Source organism: Copidosoma floridanum, unplaced genomic scaffold, assembly GCF_036245765.1.
Source record: "Copidosoma floridanum isolate Cflo_tuat_1 unplaced genomic scaffold, Cflo_Japanese_pri ptg000031l, whole genome shotgun sequence".
In the NCBI taxonomy this organism is placed as follows: domain Eukaryota; kingdom Metazoa; phylum Arthropoda; class Insecta; order Hymenoptera; family Encyrtidae; genus Copidosoma; species Copidosoma floridanum.
In genome coordinates, this window is record NW_028321908.1 from 5,518,626 (window position 1) to 5,530,697 (window position 12,072).

General features: G+C 31.5%; 1 protein-coding gene across 3 annotated transcripts in view; it reads right to left on the reverse strand.

Moving 5' to 3' along the window:
* Positions 1-12,072, reverse strand: part of carmine (AP-3 complex subunit carmine) — a 278,243-nt gene that overhangs the window by 27,048 nt on the left and 239,123 nt on the right. For 2 of the 3 annotated variants that reach the window (XM_089597244.1, XM_089597243.1), the window contains exon 8: positions 7,932-7,982. In XM_089597244.1, the coding sequence (XP_089453370.1) occupies positions 7,932-7,982 (51 nt within the window). Of the gene's footprint in view, positions 1-2,349; positions 2,461-7,931; positions 7,983-12,072 lie in introns of those variants that run through there. The other variant, XM_089597245.1, reaches the window with a different exon arrangement.

Below are 12,072 nucleotides of genomic sequence, written 5' to 3' on the forward strand. Positions count from 1 at the left end.
GGCCCGTATTGGGTGCGGGGTTGTTACTTGCTTGTGTATATAAGCGTTTGCATGGTTCTGACTTGATTCTTTGAAACTTTTCAGTACCTTGCGCTTTTTTGTATGGGCTGGTTATTACTGGCTATCTAAATACGGATTGTCTTGTACAGGATTATAATTATCATAAGCACCTTTATCGATGAATTTCTGAATATTCTTATTATTTAATATCATTTCCGTCAACGCGACGCGCGACGCATCATAGGAGTACCTTGCACACTTGACTAAATATCTTTATCTTTGAATTAGCGGAGAATGTGAGAGTGTCAAGTCAGTCCACAGACTATAAATTTTATCCTCTAGCTTCTAGAAATTTGACTGTCCAATCGAGAAATTTTCGAAATTTTTCATCCGAATCATTGTCTGCTAAGCTTCAGGAACGATGGCAGCTTAAATTAAGGCGCTGGAGTGTGATTAGCCGTTTTGGTATCACTACTTATAGGCTTCGGTCCTCTTTGATGATTCTATCTGTAGATGTTTCAGCTTTTTACTACTCGCCCGTCATGTCCACGCTTTCAGTCTGCTCACACGGTAACCTTGACCAGTTGGCTAAATCGGCTGTCACTTCTGCTAAGAGTTTTACGTTTCAAGCAGTCAATGTGGTACAAGTGCAACAATCGTTCATGCACTGTTCACGCACCTCAAGGAGTCGTAGTAATGATGGCTTATAACTGTAATGTTTTTGGACTGTTTATAGCACTATACCTGACTCACCTATTTAATCGATCCTTAAGCATCTGCTCTTATCCAGCAGTGGAAGCTCTCAACCATTATACCTCTACCGACAGTGCTCCCAGAACAAGTGTCCGGTTATTAATCAGCCACAACTTGCTAATAGTTTAGTTGACGGGGAAGAATAAACAGCCATAAGTGGATTTTCAAAGTATAGATTTTTTTCAATTGATTCCTATGTATTTTTTGCCATAGAACATTATTATTCGACACTGGCTATTGTGAAAAGTGTGCTTAATTTTATGATTAATAGTTTGTAAAATAAAGCTTTTACTTAGTTTTTGCAGTATATCTATTTGTCTGAGCATGTTTATGATGTTTAAGTAATAAAAGAAGTTATTCCGTATGAAATTTACAAAAAAATGAGCCCTGGTGGGGTTCTAAGCTAGAAAATCAAAAAAGTATTAAAATTTAATGTCTTGTTGGGATTTAAAAAAAAAAATCAATTTTAACTGGTTTTATAACGATTTTTTCAGATACATTAGTTTTTGGCAAACGTATAAGACTATAATTTTTCCAGAAATTAATATTAATTGATGGTTTTTGTACGACTGTATTGGTGGAATTTTCTTATAAGTTAAAAAATAAAAAGTTCTCCATCATGCACGGGGGCTCATATAGTTTTTTTTTTCCAACTCGTGAGGACGTATTATAATTGTGCAGCCATGAAATTTGAACAGATGGAAGTTCACGACTTCTACTTTAAATAAAAAAATATTCTATACCTGTACCGCATGAAATAGTACGTGATAAAAATTGTTAAAATTAATAGTGCGCGAGCTGAGCACCAGCAGGCATGAGCCGAACGAGGTGGGTGGGAGACGAGCGCTTAGAGAGCGGATTCAGCAGAACTGGGCTTGAGCACTTAAAATCGTGCGCGCTTGCAAAACCAGATATATTTTGGCTTCCATAGCACGCACCAAAATCGTTTTGTGATGTATTTGTGGAAGTTCGAGAAGACAAAGACGATTAAATGTCTTACATTATCGTCCAATTTTAATTAACAATAAAAATACTAATATTTAATTCTCTATAACAATTTTGTTACCATTACTCTACTAAAAAATGTTATTATACTTAATTTTCATATACAGCAATACGATTAGAGTTAATGTTATAATGAAAATGCAATAATTATTGTAAATTACTTTTTTTTTTTTAATAATACATTATTTAGGTCACTATTACAAACTTACCTTAACATGCAAGGATAATAAAACAAAATAATTGTGCGTAGAATTTCGTGGGGTTTCTTTAATGCATTGTTTAATTTTAATAAATACGCAACAAATATCATTGCAACATGAATATTTACAGTATATTTTTTAAATATGTAACAAATATCATTGTAACTGAGTATTTATAAAATATTATCCCCGTGAACTGAGCAATAAGGTTTTTGATGGCTTAATGACACGGCAGATTTGCGAATATCTTGAATTAAGACTCCTCCTCTCATCATAAAAATCAGGTTTCAGACGGGAACATAGTACGTAGTCAGCCCTGTCAAAGGTTATCGATGATTTACGCTCTTATTTTGACCGTAGCCTTATTACTGTATTTCGACTTTCACTGAGCTTTTTAGACTATTGGCCAAGTTACTTTATTGCGTTCGTTGGTGGCAATTGAGTTTGCAGCTGATGCTGTGCTTCGGATCACTTGTATGTAAGCGAGCGCTCCTTATCTGTGCTGCAACAAAATGATACGATGACCAATGGACATCGAAGCACGTCCAAACTCCGCAAAGTGAACCCATCCTATTATCGACCTTCATTAATTCAGTATAGTCAGTGTTTAGCTGCAATAAAGTAATGCTTTTTGCTAATGACCTTCAAATATTATTTATGTCCAATTTAGACCGAAATATCTGGAGAGGTATATCGAATTAATTCATTAGAACATGAAAGGGATGGCCGATTAGTCTCGGGAATAGGCATAGGCCCTTAATGATACAAAACTTATCAAAGTTCTTTTACAACAATACAACAACATATGCATATAGACAAGACCCTGACAATGATGGGTAATGGAATTATTCCCCTGACAACTACAATAAAGAGCCTTGAAATTACATTGAGTGAGGATCTTTCCTGGATTTAAGTATAGTCTTATAATGCGTAAATTGAAAGAATAAAAATAAACATTTAGAATCTTACACGTTTGAAAAATTAAAAAAAAAAGCATGAAATTTTTTAGAAAATACATACAAACGTACATACATTATTTTTTCTACATTTTCTTTATAACATGACCTTAAAAAAAAAATAAAAAGTTTTGAATCTCAAAGGAAATGCTAAGAACTTAAAAATGCCGATTGTTGCCAAGGATTTAAAGTGCTGGTTAACAGTCACAGGTACACTTTGTAAATAAATTGGACAGGAAAAATAGTAGTTTTCCTACGAGTTTGAAAAGTCTTTGTTTGCGAACCAAGAGGTTTGCGGCCCGAGCCGAAGGCGAGGTCCGTAACGAGGTTCGTAAAGGAGACTTTTCGAACGAGTATCGGAAAACTGCTTTTTTGCCCGAGGAAGTACCAGCCTCCCAAAACCACCCGAGGGCAGAAAAAAATTTTTTTCATTGTTTTTGCTATTGCACTTGCAATTAACAAAAAAATAATTCCGAACAATAAAAATTGAATCATAACCTAAAAATATTATCAAACACTAATTTTTTTCGATATTTTGCCCCTGCAAAAGAGATAAAAGGCTAATTGATTCTTTTACTCACTACAAAGTTTATTGTACCCATATACATGAAGTTGAAAAGCTCTAGAAGTTGAAACCTATCCTTAAATTTGAAATAAATATCAATTTCAAAAACAAAAGTAATAAGAAACATAATTTTTTTTAATCTCTTTCTTATTTCACGTATAATTATAAGAACATACAAAGATGATCATGACATCAGAACCCTACCTCAAAATCAGCATTAAACTGTGGATTCTTAGATATTTTTGCAGCACACAGAGATAGACAGCTGATTTTTTCAATTCCCTCTTAGATTTAATACATAAGTGTGAAAAAGTTTAAAAAGGTCCAGAAATTAAAACCCTATTTTTAAAAACGAACATATGTTGCCAATGCGAACATTTGAACGCATAATTTACTTAGTTTCACTATTTAGCATAAATAATAAAAACATTCAAAAAAAGTCAAGACATTAGATTCTAACCTACAAAATAAACATTAAACCAAGAATTCTCAGACATGTTGCCAATACAAAGAGATAGAAAGCTGATTTTTTTCTCACATTCTAACTTAAAATAGAAGTAGGAAGGAATCTGGAAAAAGCTAAGAAGTTGAAATTCCTATAAATAACGGCAAAAATTAGAAACCAGAATCCCAGATTCCTATGGAACTTCATATTTTTGATTAGGTAGCTTAAAAAACGAGTAAATAATATATTTTTTTAAGCGCAAATTCATCTTCTACCGAACACGGAAGGTGGAACAACTTTAATGAAGATTTGAAAACAAAAATTCAATCTGCTAATTTCTTCTTGATGTTTTAGCACACTGCTTATTTCGTAAAAGCAAACTAATCCTACAATATTTTCTCTGTAATTTTATTTTTTAATTTGACATAGGTTTTAGAAAAAATTTGAATAAAGTTTCAAAAATGTAATTTATCCTAACAATTTTTCATCATACTTTCTTTAATTGTTGTGTACATACGCTAAGACAAAGGAAAAATTACGATTATTTTAAATTTGATGATCTTGATAATCTTGATTAGATTTCATAATCTTGATGTTTTAGCACACTGCTTATTTCGTAAAAGCAAACTAATCCTACAATATTTTCTCTGTAATTTTATTTTTTAATTTGACATAGGTTTTAGAAAAAATTTGAATAAAGTTTCAAAAACGTAATTTTTACTAACAATTTTTCATCATACTTTCTTTAATTGTTGTGTACATACGCTAAGACAAAGGAAAAATTATGATTATTTTAAATTTGGTTGATTATAGATGAAATATAATGAAGACTGATTATTTAAAAACTTACCTACGAATTTATGTGGAGCTTAAATTTTGATGATACATAACGACCGTACGTGGATCATCCAATTGTATTTTTTTTATTTTCTAATTATAATAGTCTAGAATGATGGCAAACTTTAACGAAAGCCTAGTAGTACTGATCAATTTTACGAATGTTTATTGATACTAAGTTCGTATAATATCTTACAAATGTGAATAAATAATATGATCAACTTTTTTTGTAAATTTAGTTAATTATCATTAAAATCGCTAACCAAATAAAGAGAAAGCTGAAAATCTCAAATCGAACTAACATAGATTCGGAAGTTTTTTATAGTATAGTCTTTTATGTTTTGCTAATACAAGCGATTCGATCGATTAAATTCTTGTACTTCATTTCTTATCGCACATAGTTTCTGGAGATTAAAAATAGAACCTTATTTTTTTAGATATCCCCTAAACGCACTTTTATAAATAAGTTAATTTTTTAAACATTTTTCCAATATCATCTGACATAACAGAGAAGTATCAAAAAAATCAGAAATTTGGTTCTTACGTGTGATTTTATATTACACTTAAGTAATTTCATGATTCTTCTAATAGTAATACCTAAATAGGTAAAATTTTTCCTCTTGTATCACGTTATGTAGAAAAATTACGAAACAGATCTAAAGGCTGAGTACTGATCTGCAAAACAAGATGGTATGTAAATTATACCATAAACAAAAATAATTTTCTTCTTTACATTTTCTGTGAGTGTTTATCAGCGTTTCGAAACATGTACTCTTATAATTAGTTAAATTTTTCCATTCAAATATATTTTAGAGTATTTTAGTAGAATTAAATATTACTAATATTACAATCTCTTTTTCTCTTAAAAAAAAAGGTAAGGATAACAGGCAGGCTCGTTGACTTTCCACCTTTTTTAATTTTTTTTCCTAATATCCCTGTAATTAAACGATAATTTTTATGAGGTCAACAAATACATTCTTTCTTTGACAAGTTGCATCAAACTATTAAATTTTGTGGGTATTGATGCAGTTTAACTTTGTTAGGTATAGGCAAACTTACGTATTATCTTTTTTCACAAATGTATTATTTTATCACAGGTAACAGAAAACAAATAAGAGCTTTAATAAGCATAGATTACGCTAACTTCAGCTAAGTTTGTTTATCCTTCGAACAAATTAGTAGGAAAATAGTATTTATTTACTGTTGATATACGTTGAGTATTAATTAATGGACAAAAAAACGGAGTTACTAACGATAAGATGTTTAAAATATGGATTATTTAATTTTACATACAATAGTAAGGTGTGATTCTTCAATATCTATTTTTTACTTAATACTGAAGTAAACTGAAAGATAAAAAACTGTAACCTCCAACTAGTTAACGCTTCTAAAATATTCATGCAGTAATAATTTTATAGAAAATTTTTGGTAAGACTTCTAGTTTTAGATATTTTTTTAATTTATCCTAATTGCCGTTGCAAATCAGAAGATAAATATAAAAAATTTAGCTTTTCAAGTGTCAGCACTATCAAGAGATCGAAAAAAAGGATTATTGTTGGTTTTTGAAGAAGGTTTGCATGCATCTCTGTCCTCTTAAAAATTTCATTTCTGAATCTGTATCAGGTATTGACGAAATTCCAAAAAACTATTTTTATACCTGTTTCTTAAAATGTTTATAAAATCTATATTTTATAAAAAATTTTTAATAGGTTTTGAATTCCATGCCCTTTACGGTTTTTTAAATATTTTTTTCAAGAATAAGGAATTAAACAACAAAAAATTAGATTTGTGTTTTTGCAGTTTCTAGATTCTCAAAAAATAAAGGTAAGGGTTGATTTTTAAGTCAGGGTCTAATTATCTGGCGTTATTAGTATTTTATCCTAATTCTACATTCAATATGAAAGAGATAAAAAAGAAAATATTTTTTTAACTGTTTGAGTTCGTAAGACAAACATAAAACTAACATTTAATTAAGATTTTTAGGTTAGGTTTTGATTTATGGATTTTGATTAACTTTTTGTTGATTTGAGTAGTTTGTTTGGATATAAAACTAAAAATCAGCTCTTCATCTCTTTGTGCTGTCAAGATATCCAAGAATTATCGATTAGATGCTTATTTTAGGTTAGGTACTAATGTCATGACTTTCTCAGCATACTTTCATGATGTTTTACTAAGTGCACAGTAACAATAAGATTAAAGAAATTATGCTTCGAAATATTTTCGTTTCTTGAGAAATTTATCAAATTGATGTTTAACTAAAACTTGATATTAGATTTCGACTTATAAAACTTCTTGAAGTTTTTGTAAATAAATACAGTTACTTTCGAAGCGAGTAACAAAAATTACCTTCTTATCCCGTCGCATGAGCAAACTATTTAAAAAAATTTGTATTTTATGCAAACGTTTGGGTAAATATTCGATGTTTGAACTTTGGCAGTATTTTTCCTTAAATGCAAATGTAATAACAAAGACAATTACGGAAATGTTTTTTTTTTCTGCTTTTGATTTCGAGGTGTTAGGTTTTGAAAACAAAAAGTGGGCGTAAGGGCATCATTTCAATTTTTGCGTATAGTAGGAAATAGTAGATTTAATCACTAAGGCACTAAGTAAGACTTCAACACACAAAAAGAGCAATTATTGTACATTTATGCCCGAGATACATATATTGTTTTACTTACCAAGGACACAAAGTCGCATGCCTGAAGGTAGAAATGGTTAGTTTCTGTTTCTGGTCGTGCATTTCACATAAATACACGGACTTGGAACTAGGTTTATAAGGCGTGCTGAGTTCAAGATTTATTATTTATATTGAAATAAACTATAAACACAACTTCTTAAGTTCTAAAAATGTTGAAATTTTAATACGTTCAAAAACAAAAACTGGGTATAAAGATACTGTATTAAATCTAGAACAAAACAGTAACCATAGGTATGTAAAAAATATAGATTTCTTAGAATTCATCTCGAAAAGGCTTAATTAATAGTACAATACTTAATTTTTTTTCTGAGATATATAATTCTTATTATGCTTATTACTATATCAGGGGCTATCGAGATGAATATTTGTGAGTCACAAAAATATAGATATCTTCGAATTGTAAGGTTCAGTGTCATATCTTAAGCGAAGCATGTTGGTTAACAAAAAAAGTCTTAATTTATATCTTACTTACATTGATAGCTGGATTTGATTCTAGAATTAAAGTTGATGACTGCATTGCAACCTACAACAAAAAGAGCTTTTAAAGTGTGAACTTAACTTTAAAAAACAAAAAATTGAAGTTTTGAGGAATAACATTAATTTTTTGAGAATGTTTATTTTCAGATAAATAGTGTTTCGTAAAATGTGTAAAATAAAATGCACAACGTATTCTTATTTACAGATCATACACACCCTTTCTTGGTAAAATTAATCTTTTATGAAATAATGCACCTTAGGTAGTGACACAGAGACCATCTTGCTTTCTCGGAGAGGAAGCTGCGTTGTGTACAAAAAATTCTGTATGAAGGTGTCAAGCTAAAAAATTGTCTTCTAAGAATGTAATATCAAAGTATATTATTTAAGAGTGTCATCATTATCTTTCTTTGTGTAGATTATATCAATTTTTGGGGTTAATTTTTTATGAAAAAGTTAGTTTTTTTATCATTTATTGGTATTTTAGCAGAGTTTTAATTAAAAAATGTGTAAGACTGGCCAATTATTTCACCAAATAACGTATTAAGATTAAAACAAAAAAAGACTTTGTGTGGATGGATGTGTGATAATGTAAAAAAATAATTATATCACACAGTTCCTTTGATTAATTTACATTATTCAAGGCTTATTTTTCTGTTTGAAATTTTTATTGCTGTAGAGAAAAAAAAGTTCAATTTTTTGCAAAAAAAAAAATCTAGCTTTGCGCTTAAGTTCAGTAGAAATCACTAAGTGGCGTCAGAATAAAATCAAAGCAACCTGTAATCAAAGTTAGAGAGTCTGGTTATAGTATTCGTGAGCAGAATATCAATTACCATAGTCGTTTACTGGCAGCACATTAAGAACAGAGCTGTTAGTCGTGCAGCTAGTAGTTTAAATCTAAATAATTTTGCATTGCACATATACATATAGTAAATGTGCGGCGAAATGCGACATAACCGTCTTGCGTCAACTTGAATTATGAGGAATATGATTGGCTTTTGACCGATGATAAAATCAAGCCACTGTGGTTTTATGGTTCACCTATTTCTGCATACGTAACAGATGTTTTGCAAGATTACAGATACTAATGACGACGTTGACAACGATGATACCTACGACTTAGTTGTTAAAAATGTTGTTGACCATCGTGTGTGCGAATAAAAGACAGTGCCCATTCAAAGGAGTACGAAAAAAGTGACAATGCATTACTGTGCTACTATTTATTTTGCAATGTATTATATGAAAAATTGCAACGATCATTCAAATTTACGAACCATATTAGTGAGTGCGCGGTGGCTCAGTCGGCTAGGTCATGAGTTAGCACGCAGGGAACCGCGGTTCGATTCCCAGGCAGTGCAATTTTTTCAGGCAAGTACGTCTGTAATTTTTATACGTGCTTTTTCAGCATACAATGCTTTTTGTCAACAAAATTTCCTACTTTTCTACCTACTCCTCTCCCAGTATTAGGAAGCCACCTATTTCTTTTCTTGTCCCCTTCCAAATTATCGAGTACCTTAAGTAGTGGACCCTTCTAGTACCTGGACGTATGCCACTATAATATACAAAAAAACTATATGTGTAACAAACGGTACCTTTTTTTATTTTATTTTATTTTATTTTTAGTGTCCCAAGGATGGCAAATAAGAAGGAAGTTGCTCAATATTCATTCGAAAAAAGCTGATAAAACTCTAAATTTTTTTATAATTCTGAAGCAGCAAACCCTGCTTATTGCAATCCTCTTGTTGGGCAATCCAATAACCCAACTGGACCTCGAGGAACAAAGTGCAGGGCCGTTTTTTGTATTGCAAATTGCCATGTTCTTTATCACGTGCAAAGGACCCAGGAGGTTGCCCAGACCCATTATCTAGACAAGTATGAATCCTGTTGTATTGCAAAGTTTGAAGCAGGCCTCTATGAGCTAAGTCACTTTGCGGTCGCCTCCAGGACTATAGGTATCGTGATTGCCTACGACAAGTGTATAATGGGCAAGGAATCTACGCCAATTTTTACTTTAGATTGCCAAGATGACAAAAAGGGAGTTTTAAACGCCAACGTTTCTGGAGTATTACTACTGATGTCTGTCCAGAGTACATCCAGCTCTAATGTTTAAGGGTATCATGGCCGGTCTTCTGAGCAACCTGATGCTGCTAAAGCACGTCTTACTAAAATAGCAAACCAGGAAAAACAACTTTGTGGAGTTTGGGAGCTACATTTGCTGGAAATATGATCAGCCTCCAACTAAAAATATCACCTCTGACATGTTAAAGACCATTATTAATCTTAACGTTCACTAAACCACCATAAATCTCATTGGCCTTTCAGGGACATCTAACACTGGCCTATCTAGCTAATAGATATTTTTTACAAGTATTTCCGACAAATGTTTCAAAGCCAAACCTAATAACGATTCGTCTACTAATAGACAATACGAAAGCCGGCCACCTTCAAACTACATTAGTCATTAACTGGTAGACGTCACGAGCAGAGTCGTTCGTCGAGAGGCTAGAAACTCCAGCTCCTGACGACCCTACAGTATCCTCTTGCTTTTAAGCACTCAACCAGAAATCACCAATCTTCTCCAAGGTCTGCTCTTGGTAAAACTAATAGTGAAGCTATAAAGGAGAAACAAACTGGAGCAAATCAGACAGTTTTCAACAGGCAAACGGGTGCGAATCAATTCCCAAGATCCCGATCGCCATAATGACTGAGCTTTATAAAAAAAAAAGGTGCCTTCGACGCTAATGCCTCCAGCATAACACCAGGAGGCGGTAGAGAAAAGCACTACAATAAACTCCAACGCTTCAGAGCGTTGTCAACAAATATATAGCAATTTAACAAAGTTGCCAAGAAATGTCATTGGCTTATCACCGAGATCACAAAAGTGTTAATCAGTGCCCATAGTCACAAGAGGGTGAATTGGAAGAAAAACTTTAAATGGATTCAATTTTAGGCATCACGAAACTGACGCAGAACCTTATCGAGATTGAAACAGAAGCGTCAAAATCAACGAGTATATAATTCATTAAGTAACAGATGTGAGCTTTTCATTGTAACCTACACATTGATTACTCAAGTCTTCCAGCTATTTAAAGACGTGGAATGATATGTGCTTGTATATATTGTGGGACTAACAAATGGAGGGATTGAGCTCTAGCACTTTGTGACTCTGGTGGTAAGGTTTCGTAATTGAAGAAAAAAAATTTTAATGAAACGTTTTATATTAGTTTTAAATCTTTACAACTAAAAAAATTGTTTTTTTTTTTTTACGTATTATAACATGAGAAAGTGCAAATCCATGGCCTTTTAAGGCCAACAACTATTTAATGTCGTAATGAACGCACTGTACTTTTCAGCATCATTTTATTTTTTTTAACTTTTTTAAACCTTATTATTCGGTGAAAATTGCATGGATTCCAAACAATAATTTTTTTGTTTAGAACATTTTTATTCTGAGAAGTGTCAAGAATAGATGCAAAGTTTTAATGTATTGATAAACTAGAAACATTTGACATTACATATCAACATTTTTACGTTCTTCTCTCAGTCAATCTCGGGCAAAGTCGGGGCTGCTAGTTTTCTGTATGGTTAACATTTTCCAATATTCTACTAATACACTAAGACAACACAATATGTGATCCTTCTCCATCTAGTTCTTTCTTTTTCTTATACTTTTCCAGCTATTTCGGAGAATATTCATAGGCTACTAGTAAAGTTAACTTAGTAAGTACGTGCGTATGCACTGAAAGGTGCAATATACATTCTTAGAAAACAGTACTATAATATTTTTTCTGTATTAAATAGTTATTTTAACTTAGTATTACATGAAGTTAAGCAATTGTCATACTGTACATCTGCATTTGGTATTTTACTCTATTCTGGAGTTATATGTTTTGACTAGACTTTATAAAACAATTTCTTTAATTCAGTATCATGACGCGAATCCTTTTTAATTTCTTAAGAAAAGCAATATTTGATATCAAATTCAAAAAAAGAACTCAAAGACGATTAATAATTTTTATTTTTGATGTAATTAACTTATTGTGCTTTGTTAGCAATTTAATTACTTCTCAAACATACTAAATTGCTATAAATTTAAAAGTATCCATGATTAATGAGAAAATTTATAAAAAAGCTTGCAT